Source organism: Spinacia oleracea, chromosome 2 (assembly GCF_020520425.1).
Source record: "Spinacia oleracea cultivar Varoflay chromosome 2, BTI_SOV_V1, whole genome shotgun sequence".
NCBI classification, from domain to species: domain Eukaryota; kingdom Viridiplantae; phylum Streptophyta; class Magnoliopsida; order Caryophyllales; family Amaranthaceae; genus Spinacia; species Spinacia oleracea.
The window spans coordinates 6,124,844-6,149,668 of NC_079488.1; the positions used below are offsets into that span (position 1 = coordinate 6,124,844).

The window sequence follows — 24,825 nt, forward strand, 5'->3', positions numbered from 1 at the left end:
GGGCAATATTCAAAGAATGGCTAATAGTATGCGATTTGAAAAATATTTTAATAATGGACATAATTAAAGGTTGGTGAACCATAAATGATTGATAACGATAGTACGTGGTTTAAAAACATGCCAATAGTGGACGTTTGTGAATTTCTCTCTCTTACTCCAAATATCAAAATTAGGTGGACTTTACTCCGCATAATCAAATGAAATATCTCAAATATAGACACGAGAAACATGAGCTTATTGAACCAACTTGGACATATCAGATTTTCAATACTCAATTTCTTTAATAGTTTAGAAAGATGACCATATTGAAGCAATATTTATAACAGGTTAGTCAACTCAACTTCACAAATCAATCGTTTAAGTCATTCTTAAATGTAAGGATAACTAGCTAAACAAAGTTACAAATCCGTTCTTGCCCTATGCATGTGCTAGACAGTGGGCCTGGCAGACTGCAGCTCTACTAACCTAAGAATAAGAATAAAGGAAGCTAATCTAGCTACGGTGTTAATTTCCCGAACGAGCGGTGTGACTTCCGATGGGCTAGAGCTTGGGTTTTTGATGTAATCCACTGCATTCTTGCAATCCGTTTGGTCAACTCAAAAGAGAGTATTTATATTCTTACTTTTTAATATATACTCTTTGGTGAATATAGTTGAGTAAAAATGTTCATTTCATAAAATATCTTTTAATTTAACATGTTCGAAGAGTCATAAAAGATGACGATGGATCAACTAACTAATCCCCTCAAAAAAAGATGGATCAATTATTCGTTTTGTGAGTAGGCCCTTTTCTGCTAGCAACCAATAATTAAAAATTGATCTTAATGTAGTCGTTTTGTTCATATATACTTTCTCCGTTCGTTCTTACTTGTAATGTTGGAATACTAACTCACCACTAATAGTCAAAATAAAATATGTAAATAATATAAAAAGTTAATAATAAAAGACGGAGGAAGTTTGGACAGAAGTTAAGGTACTTCAGGCAATATTTTCTTCACTTTATTTTTATTAGTGAATAGTAACTTGGGTGGAGCAAACGGAAAGGAACAATTCTATAGGATACAACATTTGATGACATCGACATTTCAAATATATTGCGAGTGAGACAATATACTCACAAAATAAACAGTAAATAATTCGGGATTCTTACCAATAAGGTCTTGACAGAGTGGTTAAAATTGAGAGTTTGTGTACGATATGTCTCATGTTCGAATCCCCGGCCTCCAATTATAATTTGTATTGCTTTTATGACTCATTCGCACAAAAAAAACACTCGGAATTTTTTACTCATTAAACCAAATTGAGTCACAAAAATTTGGCAATTCATTCTACAAAGCTTCATTACCCTATACGGACCTATAAAAGTGTCACTCCATTGTCCTAAATATCAAGGGAGGAGAAGCAAAGTATTAAATACAAAATGCAATTACATATACTACAAAACCTTGAATACATACATAATTCCTCGTTACAACTTACAACAAACAATCGCCTCAAATATCGGCAAACCTATCTATAGATACACCCGAGTGACAACTACCCAAAACTTGATAACCTATTTTTAATTAAAAGCCAAACCACTTTAAAATAAAATAAAAAATATACCCCCTTACCCTTTTGTGGGGGTGTGACACAAAAATCATATCACTACAATTTTGCACACTTTGCCCATAATATGGACATGTAAATTCAAAGAATAACCCCGCGCGTCACCCTAAAAGGAAGTGACTTACGGTTAAACGAATTAATAAACTCTACCCCCTTTTGTGTGTGTAAAGGCAAACCATGATGCCCTTCCAACATATAAAGAATCATGTGAGTTCCAATGAATATACTTTCTATATATATGCACAAGATTGACATGCCATGAGGAACTGAGATGAGATTCTTGTTGTGGATATAATAACCTTTTTATCTCTCTCACTCTGAATGTTGAATCAAGAATGAAAAACCTGAGTGTTCTCTTAATAGTTGTGGAGGATCTATATCACCGGACCCGGGCTGCTGTTGCAACGAGCTGGAGATGTCATCCAGGGAGAATGGGATGCTGCATCGATTGGAGGAAGCCGATGAGTTAAAAAAGAAATAAATTACATAACATTCAGGCTTTGTTTGGTACAACATTAGTAAAGGAACGAAAGAGAAAGGAAAAGGGAAAGGAAACTTAATTTATTTTCCGTTGTTTGGTTTAATGTAAGGAAGCGAAGGAAGAAAGGAAAATGATTTGACAGCTTTTAAGTTTCCCTTTTCTTCCAAATTCCCCCACTTTTTTGGGAGGAAAGGAAAGTGAAGATTTAAATAAATGTTTTTCTTCCATTTCCCATCAAATCCCATGTAATTTTTGTAACCAAATACGGGAAACCATATTTTTCTTCTTCCTTTCTCTTATTTTCCATCCAATTCCTTTCTACCAAACAAAGCCTGAAGAAAAGGTCACTTTGATTGAAGTTTGTAAACGTCTTACCTTGAGTCATCATCTAGTAAGAATGAATTCGTCACAGCACTGTTGGCGTCTTCAGTCATTTGAACTCTCATACTTGAAATAACCTGTGTAGCTTACACGATTATGTGATTCTTCTATTAATGTATTCTTACTGATTGCTAATGTATGCATGAAATCAACGTTGACAAACAAACCATTTTGTTTTTGTACTTGCAAGGAAATTCGATTATGTCAAAAGAAAATGCAAGGAAATTCGAGAATGAAATATGACTAGAATCCGGTGTTTTGGCAAGCTCAATTATGTTCTCATTTCATATGATAATTCTTATTGTCTCCGCCCTTCCTCTATCTCCAAGCATAATATGTAGGTTATAATTCCCACAAGAAGAAAATATTAATTTGTGGTTGAAGTTAATTAGAGGGACAAAAAAGGCAGATATATAGTGACCAAGACCTTCCTTCGTTGTAATTAGACTCCATATTCACACTACAGAAATTAGCGAAAGTTCCATGCATTATATTTGATTAGAAAGCAATAACAAAAGAATACAATATATGATCAGTGTGGCAACTTCTAGAGGGTAATGAAAAAATAAAGCAGATTAGCTCCATTTGGCTAAGAATGTGCTGTAGAATCAGGGTTGTAATTTTCCGGGCAAAAGAACCAAATAAAAAATCTTTGAACTGCAGTATTTGTTGTTTGGTACTTAGATGATTAATGACTTGTTAGGAAAATTGAACACAACTCAAACTATTAATTCGAGTATTCTTTTAGCATTGTTGGTAAGTCATATTACAGCTTGCAGTTAACCAGATATTAACGACGGTGGCGGTGCCAGTACGGGTTCAGTGGGTTCAACTGAATCCCTACTGGCATCTGGGGAAAAGCTGGAAATCTGAAGAAAACAAACTAAGTATAAATAATATTCTACGCTTAATATGAAAGATAAATGGTGATGGCTCAGTGGTACATAACCCGTGTGCAGTGGCGGTCGTCAGTATGGGTTCAGTGGGTTCAACTGAACCCGTACTGGCATCTGGGGAAAAGCTGGAAATCTGAAGAAAACAAGCTAAGTATAAATAATATTCTACGCTTAATATGAAAGATAAATGGTGATGGCTCACTGGTACATAACCCGTGTGTAAGTAGTGTTTTCCTTTGCTTTTGTGATCACGGGTTCGAACCCTTGCCCCAAACTTTTTTATTTTCTTGTTTTTTTGTTCATACATTTGGATGAAAACGGCATTTCTTTCATATTTTTTTTTTTGCCTTCAACACACCCATATTATTATTGAAATTTAACATTGGGACAGAAATATTTGATTTTATTATATTTGTTCCCTCAAAAAAAAATATTATCCTTTTTAATGATACCAATAACTAAGTTGTGTCATGTTCGAAAATTGCGAACCCGTAATGAAAATTTCCTGGAGCCGCCACTGATTAACGACCTATGAGTCTACAATAGACTCCACCCCACATTCCCACCAAACAACCCGGTAAAATAAAGGACTGAAATACAGAAAACTAACAGGGGGTGACTTACATCAGATGATACAGTATGAGTTCCATATTTGTCGTCCCAGTACATAGTGCTGATTCTATACAATTGCTGTATGCTGAGTGCCTGTAAATTGTCCGAAGATATCAGTTGAATGGACGAGAATGAAGTCAGGATATAAATTTGTAGGACGTAAAAGAAAGGGGAGACGTACAGGACATAGATCTTTTGTGATCTCATTTAAGGTTTTCTTCGGCTTCTGGTGGATGACCTGGATATGACATCATTGCAAGATCAATTAGATCAGAAGACACTCACTTAAAAAAGTTGCCTCGGAAAAATAGGAAACAAATATAAACTTACAAGAAATCCGACCGCTTGTCTAATATGCTTCAACTCATCCCAAGCTGAGCCAGCATACTGTAAAAAGATAAATTTTGTCAACAAATGAAACTTTGCATTTTGATTGGAGGAAGGGGGGAAAGAAAATTATTCTTATTTACAAGTGGTGTCCGATAAATATTGTACACCGAAGTAAAAGTTAACTTAAAATGCTTAAAGGTTAAGCTTGTATATGTAAAGTTTATCTATTTTTTAGTGATGAAATTTTTCATTTTAATAAAAATTATTTCTTCAAAATAAAATTAATTATTTAATTTTCAAAATGTCTATCTATCAACTTTTTTTATATATAATATAAAAGTTAATCAAAACATATTAAAAGTTACAAAAACCTAGGTAAAAGTTATAAAAAACTGGGTAAAACTTATATTGGTGTACAATAAATTTATTGTACACCTTGTGCGCGCAAGACCTTTTGGACCAAGAACTTACTTCTTCGGTTGCATCATAGCACCACTGTTCCAATTCGGCCAAACCTGCTTTTACATACTCGCCATTACTGAAGGAGCAGCATTCGCGTCGCAGCAGAAGACTGGAAAATTCAATTTATAGTTATCAATGAAAGGTCGACAGGACTTCCTCAAGACATATTAAAGAATAGAAACAGAAATGAACCTGTTGAATAGCTGGACATTGATAAATGAGAATATTTGGGAGAAAACCTTCCGCACTAAGAAAGGAGGGATCTGTACACATCAAGAAGTTAGAAAATCTTAAGACCCATAATCTGACAAGTTAGTCGATGAGTGAGAAAATTGTCACGCACATTGTTTGATCTCATCATCGTTAAGTAATTGTTAAGGCTTTTTACAATGCTTTGCCAGTGAGCTATCAAAGCTTGTGTAGCAACAGCATTAGCTTGACTACGTCCTTTCATCAAACTAGCTCGTGATGTCCGAGGTGCCTGTAAATTGTTACAAAAACAAATGTCACTACAAGAAGCAACAATGGCAGTAACCCTTGATTCCAAAGATGTAATCACAAAATAATTAAGTTATTGATTACCTACTAGCCACTTTGTTCTTTTAACGTAGTAAAGTTAGATGTATTCACAAATGTGCCTTTGTTTGGATTACATCCTCAAACAAGGGAAATACTCCCTCCTCCCCACTAAGATTCCCCTGTATTCCTAAGATGAATGTCCCATTGAGTTTACTACTTTGCCCCATTCCTTTATGAAATATTTTCCCCACTCAACAACCCATGTGTAACCACAAAAAGACAATAAAAAAGCCTCATACTCTTTCAAATGAACCAACTCTTAAAAAAGTGAAATAAACAGTATGGGACAATCTTAAGGGGGTGAGGGAGTATGACTTATAGTCACTTAGACACTCATGTCTGCGCCAAAAGGGAAAAAGAACTCTATTTTGAGTAAAAGGGAGCAATTAACATTTATTAAAAAGTTTTTTTTTGCCAGAAAGAACCTTTTATGCTCTGATACATGACCTTTTAAGAAAAAGGTGGCAAAGAAGGACCTTAAAACGAATTTTGGTTGTGAACCTTAAGCCATTTCGGACCAGTGACTTTCACATTCCAACGTTGACATCTTGTGCGGCATGCACATTGCGATTAGTAACAATTTTTTTCACTCATCTTTCCCTCCCCTCCAATTCCCCTATTAAATTTCCCCCAAAAAATACATGCATATTATCTCTCCTCATTTGCAAATACATAAAGCTTCTTCTCTACCATTAAATTCCCTCAGAAAATTTAAATCTACTCCTCCCCATTTCAATTCATACATAGTTGAATTATGTAACATCATAAGCCCTCTTTGTCTTTCTCCAAATCTTCCAATTAGGAAATTTAGGGTTTCCTGGTTTTTAGGGTTTAATAATTTTGTAATTTCTAAAGGAACATGAGAAAGAGGAAAAGTGAAAACATGGGAAAAAATTAAAGTACTTCATTTTAGAATCACGTGCAAGACACGCGAAATGTCAATGCCAAAAGTCAATGGTCGGAAAATGGGTCAAGGTCCCATACGCCCATCTCACAACCAAAGATCGATAAAGTTCTTCTTTGCCCTTTTCCAAAGGTCCTTTATCACAAAAGACCTACTATAAAAAGTCCTTTATGAGTTATGAAAATTTTCGTTATTAAAATCACCTAGTTCCACTGTTGAAACTCATTTGGTATAAAAAACTAAATTCTGGAGAAATTTGTGAATGAACTGATTTTAATTTTTTTTACATGCTACCACTTTGTAGTACACCACTCATATTCCTTTGCATACCTCTCCTTTTCTTCTTATAATAGTTTAATGTGTTATTGAACACGAAGGTATTGTAGTATTTTGGCTTTTTCTAGGTTTGAAGAGTACTAAACTATGTGCTACAACATGGAGAGACCTATACTATAAATAATGAAATTAAGGGAGAATTAATTTCACAAGAAAGAGTTTTTTACGAGTAGTTTATTTGTATTTTTTTATGAGTAGTTTAAGTGTTAACTTTATGGAAATATTATACTTTTTTTCTCCTATGAGAACTACTTTACCTGGATACATAACCCCAGCAACGGAGAGATTTCTTTCTTCAGATTGTCTCTTATCATCCCATATATCTTCTCCAGGAAGGCAGTAAGCTGCTGTTTGAACAGCAAAGCAGGATATTTGGCCTCTACTTGTCGAACATCATCTGGTTTGCTGAGGCGACCGTTAAGGAAAGATAGGCCAGGACTTTGGGGAGATGCTCTTAGCTGCAAAGACAATTCAAAGAGAAATGTTAGTAACAGCACTACAGGGGTAAGCTTCCTCTGAAAAAGAAGAAAATAATTCCTTGTCAAAAACAACAAAAGATATTCATTCATACCGATGACATTCTTCCAAATAGAGAAGTCGACATTGTCCTACGTCTCTGTGGAGTAAAGCCAGCAGCCCCAGTTGCTTTGAGTGTTTGTTGGAGTAGCAACAACAACGTGGATGTATTCGATAACCAGTAGGCCAACATGTCATTGTTTTCCTGGACCTTGAATAAGATGAAACCAAGCATCATAGATTTAACTTCATGTTTTGAATCAATGGAAGTCAATAACCAGTAGTGCATTTTTCTCTTAGAAAAAATGAAGTAAAAAAGTCAACTCCATACCTCTATGGCTGAACCTATAGTTTGTATAATACGGTCAAAAATATTAGTTCTTTCAACTTCAAAGGACCTCCACTGAAGAAGACATTTGTATATGACACAAGCAGCAATTGGTTTGCCCTTAGAAAATCCAAGATTCTCTGATATGCACTTGATCAACAAGTCCTGATACTCCTGAAAACGGGAAAGTTCATTGTGCACGTGTTGGAGTTAAACAACATATTATGACTGAAACAAAAAAAATGAACTTTAGAATTATATCAAGCATAACAGCTGCTTGCAGACCTGCTGCTTCTCGTTAAGTGATTTTTGTGGTTTATCCTCGGGTGAATGCTCATCAATGGCTGCCATCTGGGGATACAAAGACGACATAAGGGTTAAGAGAAATTCTACGCCACAATCTTAAAAAGGCAAAAGAACCTTCGGGAAAAACAGGGCTTAAATTACCGGTAAAGGTGAGGGTTTGGCTTCACCATTTTGCACATGTCCATTCTCTGGACTCCTCTGTCATTTGGCAAAGAGATTTTAGCTCGTATTGAACATAAAAATATTATATGGGACCAAATAAGTGGAAAAGGGAGCTTTGTAATCAGAGAAATTTAGGTAGGTGCACCTGAATAACCATTGTCTTTGAACGGCCCGGAGCTGATTTGGATATAGGTGTCATTGTCAGGGCTTGTTGTCGAAGTGCTTGCAATTCTGACTCTGCCTTCTTAAGTTTTTCTGCCATATCCTGGATTTCTGACTCTGCACTGGAAAGTTTTTGAGTCATCTCCAGTCCTTGCTGGCGTAGTACTTGAGATTCTGATTCAGCATTGGAAAGTTTCTCCTCCATCCTGATACAAAGAAATTAAAAAAATAAGGACTGAATTACTAACGAATGAATACAAGATAAATGTGTAAAATATGATGAGTATGTGAGTTTGATTACTCATCATATGAATAAAAAAGAAGGATGAACAAACATGCAGTAAATACAACGAGGATTGTCAGTCGATGATGGGAATAGAGGCTATAGAGAACTTTCAAAGATCTAACAGATTGTGGTGGAGCAAGAATTTTAATCAAGTGAGTTCAATATATCTATATCACTCGTATTTTATAACCGGAAGTTTGCAAGCCACATATCCTACCCCCCCCCCCCCCCCCTTCTTTCACTATGTTTTGATCTTTCCAAAACAATTACTTTCATCAGTTTCATCTCCCAATTTCACTTCAACAGTTTTCCTCAAACCCCAAACTCATCCGCTTCCAGTGTTTCAAATTCTTCATATTTATTACATAGAAAAGCAAGAATTTTTTTAAAAAATTAAGAAGCAACTGGCCCGTCGTACGGGCTAAAAACTAGTCAACTTGATTATGAGAGTAATCCCCCCAAAAAGAAAAAAGAAATATGAGAGTAAACTCATAAAAAGGACAAAATCATTGAGGCCTATATCCACCTTTATTGTCAAACGTAAAATTATGACAAAAATGGCTTGAGTAGGCATTCAACCTGCAACCTGTTTGACAAAAGCTAGAATGTGAACCATTGGCCCATAACATTTTGTTATGTAAGGAGTATGTAATTTGCCCAACTTTTTTGAAACTTACAAAATTCAAATAGGTTCATTTCGACCCACCTTTTCTGACGTGGCTCTGCCATTGCTAACAGAACCGTCAGAACATGGAAAGCAATGTTATATTTACATGATACTAATTTGTCCATCATACCAAGATACCAGTACTAATTTTAGAGCAACTGCAAGCAGGCACACACCTTTGAACAAAATGTTTAAGTTGATTTATCGTGTCGTCTGAACCTTCCAGCTTTTTGACAAGCTCTGCATTTCTTTCTTCGGTGTCTGAGACGGACTTTCGGGTCACTTCTGCTGCCTCCTTCTCCTTCTCTAGTAAGGCCTGCATTATGGTCAAGAAGTTAACCAAACCAACAACAGAACCAAATTTGGGCAGATGTTTAGATTTATCAAACTAACCAGAAATACAAATTAGGGCAAATGTTTATATTGTCAAGAAAAGAGAGAAGAAAAGATGGTGCAATGTGGTATCAAACAAGTATTCTCCAGTTCTCCACCAACAACAGAAAATTCAGTCAAACAATTCAGCCTCCCTCGAAAATGTGAACTAGCTCAAATTGGCACCCACCGTCCCAAAAAAAAAGTTGCCCAATTGTTATCGTGATAGGAAACCATGTAGTTGAGTACATTTGGGAGTTTCTTGATTAATCACTATGCATTACACTTTTGACATGTGAATACACAGAAACTCTGTAGATTTGAGCCAGAAACTGCTGGTGTGATGGGTGTTTGTGATGTCAATCAGACCTTCCCACCGCTTGGAATGTAAAGGAATTCTCATGAACTTATAGAAGGCTTTGAATTTTAGAATTTAGACCATTATTTATGCTCTGCTTCTCAAGTTCTCGTGTCATTTAATTGTCAAAAAAAGAGGATCTTACAAGAAAAAATTGTCCAAAGTGTAAAAGCATACATTTGACCATCAGAACAATTAGCATACTTTCTCTTAAATTTAATATCACTTTTAAGAATTTGATTCTCAAGCTTCAATCGTGGCTTTAATAGTACTTCTAATTTTTTGGTTCTACCCGCTTTCCGTTTAGAGGGTGTTTTTTCTTTTTTCTTTGCAAACTTCTCTCTTTTCTTTTCTTTTCTTTTTTCAAAACATAGTTGCAGCTCTTCTTCAAAACCAGCCTATCTTGTTTTCGTGTTCCGCATTTTTCGTACCTCAATAGCCTCAACTTCACTTTCTCATTTTTGTGTGTTTATTCCCTTTAACATAACCTTTTATTTTTCTTACTTCACTTTCCGCGGACGGTTGCTGTTAGCCAACCCCAATCATTTGGGGACTATGGCTTGGTTGTTGTTGTTGTTGTTGTTGTAAACACCTTATCTTACCCTATAATTTATCCACATTTCCGCTCATCTCTTTTACTTTGTTGGCCTTTCCACATTTATCTTACATTCACCCACCTTTTTAATCTATTTCTCTTACTTTATCCACCGTTTACTTATACCCACCCACATATTTCTAAATTTCCTTGGTTTGAGAATAAAAAAAACACGGAGGTAGTATATTATGATTATAATTATCCAATTTAAATAAACTTTCATTTAAAAGAGTTACACAATGTAATGGAAAGCCACAACTTCTCAACATGCGTCAATAAAATTTCAAAAATAACTTTAACAATTGTCCCCTGAAGGGAATGACAACCAGAAATTGCAAGCTCCTGAATTTGTCAGGTGACAGGAAAAAAAGATTAGACATCGCTAGATTTGTTTGCAAAGTTATTTTCTTTCAGAAGCTATTTAATGAAAAATATTCCAATCATAGTCACTAACAGATATCTCTGTGTGGCAGAGGGTATAGTTATCAACTCAAATAGGTAACATTTGTATATGAAATTTGATAAGAATCTAAGATACAACAATAAAAACATAAAAGGACCAGGAAGCATATGGCAGGAAAAATAATAATAAAGCTTTATTAGTATTCAAACATTATATACAAGATTCATAATACGAGGTAACACTCTACACAACCCAAGTATCTCTATTATATAAGTGAAGAGATGAGGTTATTTTAGTAAATTCACTTTTGGTGTCCCCTTGGATTACTAAAATACCCTCCATAATTATAGAATAAAGAATATAATGACAACCTATCTAATAGGAAAAGCCCAAAGAAGCATTTTATCAATCTAGCCCCTTAAATAAATTCTTACCCTTTTGATCAATCTGTTTATATGCGTTCGTCTCTATCTAACTTATATGTTTCTTATATTTGCACGCATCGCATTTATATTATACTCCCTCTGTCCCTTAATACTCGCACCGTTTTGACTTTTCGCACTATTCACATAATTCACTTTGACCCTATTTTATTTCTAGTATATGAAAACAAATGTTAGTATATAATATATTGTTGGCTTCATCTTAATATATATTTTCAAAATATGAATATTTTTATTAGTTTTTATAATATGTAGTTAAAGATATTGGTGGTCAAAGTTGTGCATTGGCAAGCGTGTCAAGTAGAAACGGTGCGAGTATTAAGGGACGGAGGGAGTATATTTTACATGTTATTTCAGGTTTAAATGTAATAACACAAATTTGTTTCTTATATTCGCACGCATCGCGTGCATATAAGACTAGTTAATAATGAAAGAAACAGGCCAATCTCTAAAAAGTTAAGGAGAAAGAAAGATCGAAATCATAAGCTTAGTGTGAATAGAAAGATAAAACATGCGGGACATGCAACTGTAACCTCCAAAATCTAGAAAGATAACAGGTGATAGGTCTCTTATTTATCTTCACTTAATTTCAAATTAAATAAAAGCTTCCAAAGAGAAAATATTTTATCCAGCAGATAGTTTTCAGTAATTAACAATCAAACTCAAGCTAAGGAGCACAAGAAAAATAAAGGTTTACCTTTAGATTCTCTATTTCAATAGTTAATGATTCAACCTTCTCCGTATCTTGAACCATAACAGGAACCTCTTTGATGACTGGAGGAGCGTCTTCAACAGCCTTTTTAGCTGCCTCTCGTTCTTTAGTTATGCGTGCATTTGCTTCTTCGACCTGCATCTTCATGGCTTGCAAAGCTTCCTGTAACTTGGCAATTTCTTGACCTTTCTCTTCTTCTAAGTTTTTCTGTTCACAGTTGAAAACTTTATTACATTAAATATCAAAGGTTCAGGTAGTGCAGTTTAGCACAATCATACTGCATATGGAAACAATAACAAATAAACCCCAAACCAGATCAAAAAATTACCCTTAATTGACCCTCAAATTGCAAACGCCATGTAAGATCTTCCACACGCTTCTCCAGCTTGTCTTTCAGTTCTTTCAGATGACCTGTTTCTCTCGCAGCCTACAACCAAGACAGACATTAAATTGATGTTTTGGCACTTAACCTAAAGTAAGAAAAATACAATAACATTGAAGCAAATTAATTGTCAAACCATCTTGAGCTGTCTAAGTTCTTTTCTGGCAACTCTCCGCCTCCAACCACATTGAGTTACAAGAGCAGCCTTTTGAAGGTTCTGGTAATAAGAATATGCCATGTGGCAACGCTGGCGAGTCTGAAACACAAAAAAGAGTTCAAAATATAATCAATAGAACAAGTTGGTATGTTATCCATGGAGGAATTTAGATCCATGATAAGAAGAGATGAAAAAGGATAGAATAGATGTAGACCTGAATAATGATGGCAGCCTTTGTTTCTTTTTTGTATCTGAACATATTCCGAGCGTGCATTGCCCTTAATCCAGTCTGCACTGTAACTGCAGACAACCTCACTCTCAAATAGGATTGCCTAGCTTTATAGCAACGGAAGTTCTTCTGAATTCTAATGGCTGATGCTTGTCTGCATAGTTCTTCATGAACCTTACAGGCAAGAACACCTAAAAGATGAAGGAGGACAGAAAAAGTACTTAGTAATACAAAAAGGTATTAACTTGGCAGGATAAAGGCATAAAGCAAACAACTTCAATTGATAGGAACAAGTAGACTAAGACCATGATAGATATATAGTCATCTAAGTCTAAGATGTCTTTGACCAGTTGACCACATCATATCATTTCTAAGCCACATCATGAAACAATTAATGTGCGCAGATACATCTGATTTAGGGTAATTCAGAGTGTGGTCTAAACCACACTAAACTGCACACCAAACCGTTATTTTCCGGTTTAAAAATTGCCGTTTGGTTTGAAAATTCAATCAAATCGCATTTCTGTGATTTGGTTTGGTTTCTCAAGATTTGAAATCAAACGAAACCAAACCGCAAAGTGCAGAACCGTTTTAAGGTTAAAAATATTTTTGAAGAAACAAAAAAGTATATGAAGGTTATAGATTATATATAGGGTGATTTATTTTGTTAAATTTTTGTTGTAATATTTTCGTAACTTGCTACTTTATCCATAAAAATGTCAACCCAAAACAACTACAGTCACCTGTGAGACTTCACCTCCCTTCTCTGTGCCCCAGCCCCAAAGTTTCACAGATTTAGTCCCTTTGTCCCACAATTATCATCCTTTTTTCTTTTATTACAAATCTCCAATATACACATCTCTTAAATTATGAAAAGTCGCTATTTAAAAAAAAAAAACATTGAAACAAGTCCAACAATATCCCACAAGACTATGCTTTTCCTTTACATGTACATTGACCTCTATTGTTATAATGTCACGGATTTACTACAGATAAATTCTTATTCTTATTGAGAATTAAAAGCTAGTGGCATTTCCCTAAGTTTCATACTTCATCTGTCCCAGAATAATTTTGAACATTTTTCTTTTCTATATGTCCCATAATAGTTTGTCCCTCTTGTAGATCAGCCAGTTTTCTATTATCTAACCTCTCCGAAAAGAATAGCGACCTCCTTTCACATTTACTTTTTCATTAAATAACAATACCCCACTATCTCCTATCACGTCTACTTTTATATTAAACTAACAATAGATACGGCGACCATAATTTATCTCTTAATCCTTCCGTCCCTTTTTAAAATGAATCACTTTGACTTTGGCACTATTCATATGCTAACATAGACATGAAATTTTTACTAATCTATAGAAATTAAATGTTATTATGTAAAATAGTGTTCGTTAATTGGATTAGTAACAAAACCTATTTTCATAATATCAAACTTTTATAATTTTTACAAACAAAAAATTAGAGATAATTAATGGTCAAATGACGCATTGGCGAGTGTGTCGGTCAAAGTGATGCATTTAAAAAGGGGATGAAGGGAGTACTCTTTGAGCACTTATAAGTGTTACAACAATTTTTGGATAGAGGGAGTATAGCATGCCTCTCTATTACTCCTTCCGTCCCAATTAAATCATCAATTTCCTTTACGTTCTTCCCAATTTAATTGTCATGGACCCACTAATATTTTGTTACCTCTTTCCTCCCTCAATCAAAAGTTAGGGTCCTCCTTCTCTCATTCAATTAAAATATTTCTCTAATATTTCCTATTACACCTACTGTCCCAAAATTCATTTTCACACAAGAGATTGGCACAGAGTTTTAGAATAGTATGTAGAATTAAAAAGATAACATTGGATAAAATATTACAGGACATCTTGTTGAGATTCAAAACAGGGAGCATATGATATCCTAGACTACGTGATATCTATTTGTGTTCTTGGAATCTACTTAAACTTAAAAAATGAACATTATATGTTTTCATGCAATTTAATGTCCTTGTATATAGATCAGTATGAACTCTTGAAAGACTTTTGTTTTCATGCAATTTAATGTCCTTGGATAACGACTATAAATCAACAATAGAAACATACCACGACACCAAGACTGAATTTGAATAGCTGCATTTCGATATGAAATAAATTCTTTGCGAGCTATGTATGTACGTCCATGTCTTTGAATCTTCCTCGCAGCATTCCCTAAAACCTCTGCTCTCCTGGTATCCAACTCTGCCATCTGACCAGCTCGTAGGAAAACCTTTGTCTTTCCTATCTGTCATGTCATTCAAAATAAAATTGGAAATCTTTCGAATATGGAGATATTTAAAAATAAAAATAATACAAAAAGCATCCAACCCAGAGCAAACTGCAAAGCAGCAGCAGCATAAATACAATTTTCACATGTAAGACAATTCATCAATTACCTGGTAACCTTTCAATCCCATTTTATCCAATATTTTCTGGCAAACAATCTTGTCATCACATCTGCAAGTGGATAAGTAGCGCTTCTAAGTCAGTATAATCCAGAGGATATCCTTGCACTAGGTTAAAAAAACATTAAAGTTGATAACCACATGCTAACACTACTCAAGGATTCCTTATGATTATAGCAACTAGTCCCATATGCACGCGATGTGTGCTTAATTACATATTGGGATTGTAATTAATATAATTTGTAATAAACAGGGGAATTGTAGACTATTCATAAGGGGGGCACCAAAAGGTCAAATAGAGATACAAGTATTATACAAATGTTGATGATTTAGGAAGAATAAAGAGAGAAGGAAACATGTGGGCATCAGCACTATGCAGGCATTTGGAGAAACTTACTTCCCATCCAAAACTTCTGGAGCAAGAACACCAAATCGAAGAAGAAAATCCTCAAATGTTCGTCTAGTAGGATATCCAGCACAGCTAATCCTGATTGCCTCAAGAACACCCTAAGAAAAATAACAACACGGGCCGCAAAATTTCAAGTCAAGTCCTAGATACTCTGAACATTATTCAAGACCCAAACTAATAAATTTGCGATCAAACTCAACAATTTTAAGTCAAGTTACTATAACTTAATGAACAAGTATAAAAGAAGCAACTAAGTATTATGCCAGTATACTTACACCACACCGTAATTGGTTAAGGATGTTAACATTCTCAAATATAGCAGGCTTCAAGAGATTATTTGGCTTCACACATCTGATGTAGTGAGGCTCTGTTGAATTTAATGTCTCCATCAACTGCTGGAGTTGTAGCTGTTACATATCACTTTTTGTCAGAACAGAAGATTGTCATGGAAGCTCGGTGCAGAAGATTGCTAAGTTGCAACACTATAAACAGACTAAGTTCACCATTCATGCACCTAAATCTAAGCCCTTTAGAGAATGTACAGGTATTAAAGTTCGAGAATGTGCGCACTGCAAATTAGGTAGAAAATACGAAGTAGTATTCTAGATTCTAGGAACAAATCCCTTTCCCTAATCAGATAAAAAATAAAGGGTGATTCCCTTTATTGTCAATCTATTTAGTGCATCGAAAATGAGTTAGAAACAACTGCTATCTCACGCTTGATTTAGTATCGACAAATCTTGAAGTTAGAAATCCATGTAATAGCAATAAAGATATAAAGAGGAGTTTAAATGTTGTCTTATTGAAAAATAGATCCAATATTTACTGCTTCAATATTTAATCCTCAGTACAACTGACAAAAGTTAGCTTTTTTAATGCAAAAACCTATTTCATGATTTAGATGTTAATGTAGAATACCTTAAAGCGAGATCCAATAGAAGAAAATTTAGATGACTTTGATGTTTCCTCTGGAAGTGGAGGGAAAAGAGAAGCTACAAATGAACACTTTGAGGCTTGCAGAAGATCTTGATGCTCTGCTATAACATAATCTTTATTTTTGTCAAGAAACTGATCAGCTTGATAAACCACCTGAATCAAATAAGACAGATAATAGATCAGAACTGAGGAAAAGTGAGGTCTGGAAAAAGGGTATTTTGGAAAGTTCGGCTTACATCCCCAGCATAGTGACAGATAGTAAAGCTGGTGCGAGAAAGCTTCGGTTTCTGAAAGCGTTTGTGTTTAACATATGTCTGGTACAACTTCTGAGCAAACGTTTCATGCGTAGATTTGGGAAACATACTGAATTTTGAAATAAAAAGGAACAGTGAGCAGAGAAAATTGTATAAGATGTATATGATTACATAATACAGAGTTCCACACCCTGTGACACATAGAAGTAGCAAAGACCAGCAGGTCAGCATCAAAATTAAGCACAGCAAAAAAAGAAAAAACCACATACCATGCTTCATCAAGAAGCGCAATGACTCCTCCAGGTTTCTGCAGAACATGAAAGAGCATGTTATAAATATTGTCATAGGTAGTCATACATACAAAAGCAGTAATATCTTAAGCAAGAAACTTCAATGAATAGTAAATTGCAGTAACTATATTGAGATATACAATAAAACCATCAAGCAACAGTTACACACCTTCTCAATCATATCCAAAACATCCTGATTATCGACAAATTCGATGTAGCTCCAGTTAATTTCTTCTTTTGTATATTCCTCCTGCTCCATCTTAAAAACATGCTGCAGAAACAAACAAAAGAACATTTAATCTAAGTGTGATTAATCTTCCCTCAAAAAAGAAAAAAGTGAGTAATAAATCGTGATATGAGCAGTTAAGTGACCAATACTGGTCGAAGTTAGCTCACCTGATTAAAATGTTGTTGCAGCTTTTCATTAGTAAAGTTGATACAAAACTGCTCAAAACTAGATCACACAAATTTGTAAGCAGGTGAAGAAAAAGTAATTATTATGTGCCAGAAAGAATATTAAACACTGCCCTTACCTGTTCAATTTAAAACTTTCAAACCCATATATATCAAGAACCCCAATAATTGACTTAGAGTTAGGATCCTGCCCAATCGAATTGTTGATCTTATCCACAAGCCTGCACAGAGAAAAAACTTCAAAGGATATCTGAAGAAATTGTGGAACATATCAACTACATTATGAAGGCAAAAAAAGAAAATATGAAAATATGAGATCATCACTAATGTGGACTGAAAGATAAAAAAATATATATATAATACGTAAATGATAAACTACTTAAGCAGCGTTCTCACGGTGCAATGATTTGTTTTGGATAAAAATGTAAAAAAGTCGGAATAAAATTGAGCTTTCCCAATGCCCGCATCTCGAGATTGAGAGGACGGGTCGAAATAAGATTTAAACCAAGATTCGCCAAAACTGATAATCTTACTTGGTCGTCATCTCAAGAGAAAGTCAGATGAAAAATATAGGTATAATGGGTTGTACATCTATAATAATCTGCAAATTCAGCAGCCAGGAAATACATATATTTGTGCCTATTGAGCTTCCGGAGTTACTGTAACACAAGACCAAATAACCACATCTCCTTCTTTAAGGCAGATTACTGTTGTAAGTTTTAGACAGGTAGAGGGAGGAGGTTTCTTGGAGAATAGCATGCCTAGCTATTCTTTCATTTTTGTAGCCAGAGCGAAGTGATAGAAATTTCCACATTAGATGTACAGAAGTACAGGGAATGAATTCCTGTGGCATAAACTGCTTTACCCTTGCTTCCCCTTGGTTCTATTCCGTGGAGGATTTTCCAGATCTTTACTTCAAAAATGGTCGGGTAAGGTTGTATTACTTTTCATTCTCTTAAACGTTTCAACAATATCAATGTCAACATTATCCCAATGCTAGACTATGATTCTGATCAATCTAGCGCCTTACCCTTGCGATCGAAGACAGATTGTTTCCGATTGACCGCTTGATCCAGTACTCACTAATTATTTTCTAGTTCACAAAAAGTAAGGAGCATTGACGAATATAAGCCATTAGTTTTGTCCATTGTAATCCAGACGCCACATAATTTTGAAGTTTTGATTAAAAAATTATTTGTCTAAAATCCTAGAATTAAATCTGCCAACAGTTTTTTGTTTTTCCTACCATCCCAGCATCTCAAACAAAGAGACTAAATCAAAGCCATTCAATTCATGAAATGTCCATTCTACTGTATCAGAATGACCTGCATTGATTTTCATGTTACCGCATCAAACTCTATATTTGTTATTAAAGCTTCTACGGCATGCACATTGATACTATTACAAATAAGAAAATTTAAAACTTGTTTAAAACCTGATCTTTCTTCCCAGAATAAGGAGCTAAAAAAACCATGTTTTCAATTAATTAAAAACATGTTCCAGAACTCTTAAATTACAAAAGTGAAGGGGAATTTTCAAATACATGGAGCGATGACCACGGAACACAACATAACACCCACATATGCTTCCTCGCCATCACAACTATTACCAAGATAAACCCCCCTCTCCCACCGAATCTCCCGCCCCAATGAAATGAAAAGAGGAAAACAAACAATATGCTGCAATTGAGCTCCAAGATCTATCAAGATTAGGCAACATATGCTTTCTGTTAGAAAGTGTGAAAAATGACTTGAGTCCATGCACAGTTAAGCAGATCTACGGATTCAGAAAAGTGTGAAGTTATTTAAGAAGAGATTGTTACCAATCAAACAAACGCGAGTATATAGTTTTAGCAAATGCGTCTCTACTAATTTGTGCAGAATGAGCATCAAGAGTTCTTGTGATTACTTCTTCTGGGGTCACCATCACACGTTTAATAAGTGCATCTTCCAGGCTCTTGATATCACACCTGCCATTGCACATTGTTAACAAAGTATAGACACCCAACAGCTAGTATAGAACAGGTAGAACAAATACCTAAGTAGTTCAGCAGTCATGGCTAAATGAAATCTTGATTTCTCATCCTTGAGAACAGAAGAGTCTACCTCTGTTCCTTTAGCGAAGTTAACATTACCAAGATGAAGGATTGCGGCAACAACTCTAAAAATTGCTTCCTATAAGAAAATTTGATGTTCAGACAATTAACATCACAAGTCTCATTTCAGTTTACATTCCAAGTGATACTGACCTGGTCTTCTGCACTTATCCCAACTATATCCATAGCCCTTCGGGTCGCCAGATATTCCTCAGAATCATCAACTCCATCCAACTTATAGCAATTGGTTTGATTCAAGTAATGGAATTTATCAGGGCTATCCAACTTGTACTTATCTCGAACCTGCAAACCATCTAGGAAATATTAGAGGATCTTTGATATATGAATGGAAAATAAGTTTTCTTTATCAAAGGAGAAAAATAACAAGTTAGAAATAAAAAGTACTATACCTCTTGAGGTGCCGCACAGAGGAGATAAAAACAGTGATAATTTCTCTCAGGATCGGAAACCTGACAAACTCGGGATCTTTCTAGCAGGTAGGTTCGAATAGCAGCACCCGATATCTTCCCATGCTTGTCAAATTGAATTTCGACAAATTTTCCAAAGCGACTGTGTAGTACAACAGAAAGAAAACCATATACATATTAACTTTCTTAGAGTTTCTAAACAAAATAACAAACTCAAACAAGCTTAAGAATGGACAATGCCAATCACACAGACAGTAACTAACCACTGATATTATAAAGAAATAAGGGAGATAATTGGACTGACCTTGAATTATTGTTTCTTAGAGTTTTGGCATTTCCAAAAGCTTCTAGAACTGGATTGGACTGTCAAATAGACCAAGGCAGCATATTCAGTAGGCAAGTTCACTTTTCACCATATCTTTTGTTCAGTAAACAGCTATGAGTAAGTAAATAGAATTTCAATTAAACTAGTGTGCATTTGAAATGTTCCATTTAATGCCTGTGTTACAACCTAACCAGAATATATTTATCGATAACCTTAATGAGGAAAACATAGGGACCAGGGAGTCTTACTTCTAAAACTTGTTGTTCAACTGTACGCCCTTCCACACCAGACCGGCCTCCCAAGTATGCAAGGTACCTCATGAGCATCTTTGTAGTCTCTGTCTTACCAGCACCACTTTCTCCACTAACCAGAATTGAATTGCTCTTGCCCTCATTAATCATCGCCCTTTTTACCAAGAGATATGTCTATCAATGAGAGATTCAGCACTTAAAAATAAAGATGACAAAAGACATCGGTAATGAGTGTAACCTGTATGAGGCATCAGCTATCGCAAAAACATGAGGACTGAGCTCCCCAAATCCCGCTCCCTTATATTGCCCCATCATGTGTGTATCATACAAATGAGGTAATCTTTGAAAAGGATTTACTGCAATGAGAATATTTCCTGTATATGTCTAGAGAAAAGAAATTTACATCAGCTGCTTCACCAACTTCTGGACTGAGCATCTATTCCTGATGGGGGGGGGGGGGGGGGGGGGGGGGGGGGGGGGGGGGGGGGGGGGGGGGGGGGGGTTGCAGTAGTATCTTAATCAAAATAAAGTGCAAGGGAATACATTAAATCATCTTACATAGATTTCATTGATTGAGTATCTCATGGCCAAATTAGACAGAACTCCTGGTTCATGCAAGTATGCAAGCTTTGTCATGTCATCAACACCACCAGCAGGAGCTTCTTCATCCTTGGGATAGACCTTCGAGACCTCTGTGACAATCTAAAGATAAGAACTCTAGTCAGAATTTCAATTTATTGATAATTTTACATAAAGTAGCAATCATATGCATAATAAAAAAGAAACACAATCTAATACTTCGTAAGTAACAAGCAAGGATATACGAAGTGCCTAGGCTACCCACACCGCTCCACCGACCTTGAATGAATGTCAAAACCTCTCTTGCAACTAAAATTCAAGGTCAAAAGATTTCATAGCAAGCACAATAATTTAAAGTATAGACAGCGTAATTATAGATTTCATAGCTGCCACTGGCAAGTTTCACAAGATCCCTCATAAGTGAACACTTTAAGGCCTACAAATACTTGATGTTGATCAAGATAAAACACTAACAAATTCTATTAAACAATGGATTAAACATCACATAGAACTTGTTATACTCACTGATTTTCCATTTGTAGTTTTGACATGAAGTTCTTGACCACTGGTTTTTGTGACCTCTCCATCTATCCAAGCTAATTCTGGATCTTCAACCCATACTTTAGAACCTACTATAACAGTTTCGGTCGCCTGTAAAGTGCAGGAAAAACAAAAGAAGGTTGAGTTCAAATATATGGTGTATTACAAAAAAAAGTTCCGCAAGACTTGATACAGAATTACTAAAACCATAAAATTGAGTTGCCAATACCGTAGTGAAAGAAAATTCAAAGAGAGTGCCACAAAAAAGAACAAGTACAAGCAAAGCGAAGACATGTATGCATATTGCAGAACACAGATTAAGCAAGCCTGCAATATGCATAAATTTACAGACACATAATATAAATCCTCCTACTAGAACCACTAACCCCCATGTAATCATGCAAATATCACCATGAGAAAAGATTAAAAAGAAAACAAGAGGTAGATGTTCAAACAAGAAGAATGGGAAAAGCGCAATAACTGTCACTTATAATACAAATGCGATCACCTAGTGCTCATTAAATGTCACATTTTTAGGTCCAAAAGATCACCACATCCTTCGTTTTTCCATACGTTTGTGATAGTGACAGCAGCATCATGGACAACAAACTTGAAATTCAACATGAAAGCTCGACAGCCCATTCCCTAGTTTGACTTCAAGCATCTCACCAGAGAGAGCAACAATACCTTCCAGTCTACTGCCAATTGTGTTGCTTTCTACGTAACAAGTAGCCAATTCAAGATAGCAAGCTTCAAAACCCATGAACATTTTCATCTTAACATTCAATATGCCACAAATTCAATCATATAGGATGAAACTTCGGTACCACTTTCTAGCAAAATTCTCATCCCATAAGCCAACAGAACCTTCTTCTATCATGCCACGGTCATATAGAAACACTTCCATTATTAACAGATGCCAATACTTCAACCCCTACCACTACCACCAACAATCAATTGATCCATTGCCACGCCAAAAGCACGTTTAAATCGCGTTAGTATCCATATACATTGATCTAACATCTCCCACCACATCAACTAAGCAGAATTTCCCCTTTGCAAAACAAGCCGAAACTAATAATAACCTCCATAAATTCCCAACTCCATTCCAACACATATCATCATATTCATCAATCCTTTAATCGGTCTCGGGTGTTCAAACTCAATTCCTCAATAACTTCACACAAGCAATCCCCCAAAATTAACAGGTTCCTCAAATAAATTCCAATCAATTAATCATTCATCAGCAATATAACCTGTATAATAATTTAAGCAGCTTGATCCAGCCGAAATCACAATATAACATCAAAGTCAAATTCAAAATTCATCAACCTCTACGAAAATCAGCTCAAAAACAATCCGTAGTTCCGTACAAAAATCGTCCTACACAATTCTCAAACATTTCACTACGAACTATAAAAATAAATCCCTAGATCGCTCAAAATTCGTCCTACGCAATTCTCAAACATTTCCGGATCATCGAAAAAAATTCAACTCAAAATTCTAATTATACGAACAAAAATCATAAACAAAAACAACAATTCCAAAAGTAAGCATAAATCAATAAATAACTTACCATTTTTTTTATAGAATTACAAAAAAGTAATGGCGACCTTTAAGCTCGAAATTGCGATAACAAATAATTATCAGATCGTAAAGATGATCGATTCGACTCCTGTGGATTGACGATGATGATTTTGGAGAAAGAGGAGAGAGAAAATTCGAAATGACGGTCTTTTTCTTTGAATTGGGATTTGGGAGAATTTTACAAATAAAGCAAAAATTAAATAAATAAAATAAAAATTAAGACAGAGAGAGAAATAAAGAAAGAGGAAGGTTTAATTAGTAAAATGGAAAAGCAATGAACTTTAAGCTGGAATGTGGGGGACGAAGATGAAGAACAGAAATTTTATTTTTTTTAATTATTTTTGAATAATTCTGAGCAGACAAAAAAATTGAAAATAAAATTACAGGTGGATAAATACGGTAACGTCTTTCTCTCTCTAGAAAAAAAGTTAGTTTGGCTGTAAGAAAGAAAAAGAGGAGAGACAAAAAAAAAAAAAGAAAAAAAAAAAAAAGAAAAAGAGGAGAGAGAAGGAGAGGAGGGCTTGTGTGTTCGTGGTCGCCCACATTCTTTTTTTTTTTTTTTTTTTTTTTTTTTTAAGGTATCCAGAATTCCCTCCTTTTTTTATATAGAAGTATTTTTGAGTGATGATGAGTTTAATTGCGGATTAGCTGTTGTGCCGTATTATTGTGCCTTAATCATGGGGATTTTTACACTAGCATGGTTTTAATCATCACTTCATAGTTGGCTGGTTTTTTTGGGGAATGTTTTATTTTGAAAGGCTCATTTTATGTAAAAATTAAATTACTAGTTACTCCGTATTTCATACTTTCTTATACGGTTACCCAGAGTACGGACTACGAAGTACTCCCTTCGTCCTTAAAAAATGGCAGAGACATCAGACATGGGGCTGGTGGGGGCAGCCAGCCCCCTTAGGCTTTATTTGGTTGGGAGAAATTGGAAGGAAAAGAAAAGAAAGGAAAGGTAAAATAAGGTTTCCTGTATTTGGCACAAATAATTATATGGGAAGTGGAAGGAAATGAAAGGAATTGGAAGGAAATGAAAGGAATTGGAAGAAAAGCTCCTTTATAAAATTTTCACTTTCCTTTCCTCCCAAAATTGGAGGAATTTGGAAGGAAAGAGAAAATTAAAAGCTGTCATTTATATTTCCTTTCTCTTCCCTTCATTTCTTTTCTTTAAACCAAACACATGAAAATAAAATCTATTTCCCTTCCTTTCCCTTCCTTTCTTTTCCCTTCCTTTCTTTTCTCTTCCTTTCCTTTACTAATAATGAACCAAATAGGGCCTTAAGATTAAAAAAAAAATACTCATTTGCCCTAGTGGTTAAATGTCATAACTTCCTTCATTCTTATTTACATGACACAATTGGGTTTTAGATACTATTCACGCAAGCTCTTTTAACTTCCTTTTGTGATCGATAAAAAATATAGTCGTGTGAGGTCTTGTTAGATTTGTCTCATAAATATAATTTTTAAACATCAACCTTTTATAAAAATAAAATCATATCCATAATTGAAAATATTAATTTTTAAAATTGTGCATTGCCAAACATGACTAAATAATCGTGTAATGTAAATAAAAATCGATGAAGTATAAGTGTGTTGGGCTTTTAAGATGTAAGG

General features: G+C 35.0%; 1 protein-coding gene across 1 annotated transcript; it reads right to left on the reverse strand.

Annotated features, from left to right (window-relative positions):
- Positions 1 to 1,408: 1,408 nt before the first annotated feature.
- Positions 1,409 to 23,535, reverse strand: LOC110803171 (myosin-17). The gene is made up of 39 exons (XM_022008653.2): positions 23,195 to 23,535; positions 21,604 to 21,729; positions 21,058 to 21,201; positions 20,738 to 20,883; positions 20,497 to 20,653; positions 20,228 to 20,286; positions 19,906 to 20,065; positions 19,649 to 19,798; positions 19,438 to 19,574; positions 19,223 to 19,369; positions 17,520 to 17,621; positions 17,383 to 17,440; positions 17,156 to 17,257; positions 16,966 to 17,003; positions 16,679 to 16,805; positions 16,425 to 16,595; positions 15,782 to 15,913; positions 15,495 to 15,604; positions 15,089 to 15,149; positions 14,760 to 14,937; positions 12,652 to 12,857; positions 12,417 to 12,536; positions 12,227 to 12,325; positions 11,884 to 12,105; positions 9,192 to 9,331; positions 8,046 to 8,268; positions 7,880 to 7,936; positions 7,718 to 7,783; positions 7,436 to 7,606; positions 7,160 to 7,315; positions 6,846 to 7,046; positions 5,113 to 5,250; positions 4,962 to 5,032; positions 4,779 to 4,878; positions 4,308 to 4,364; positions 4,159 to 4,215; positions 3,990 to 4,070; positions 2,464 to 2,546; positions 1,409 to 2,046 (listed from the first exon to the last, which is right to left on the reverse strand). The coding sequence occupies exons 1-39, from the start codon at positions 23,195 to 23,197 to the stop codon at positions 1,920 to 1,922; spliced, it is 4,683 nt and encodes a 1,560-aa protein (XP_021864345.1). The 5' UTR covers positions 23,198 to 23,535; the 3' UTR covers positions 1,409 to 1,919.
- Positions 23,536 to 24,825: the final 1,290 nt, after the last annotated feature.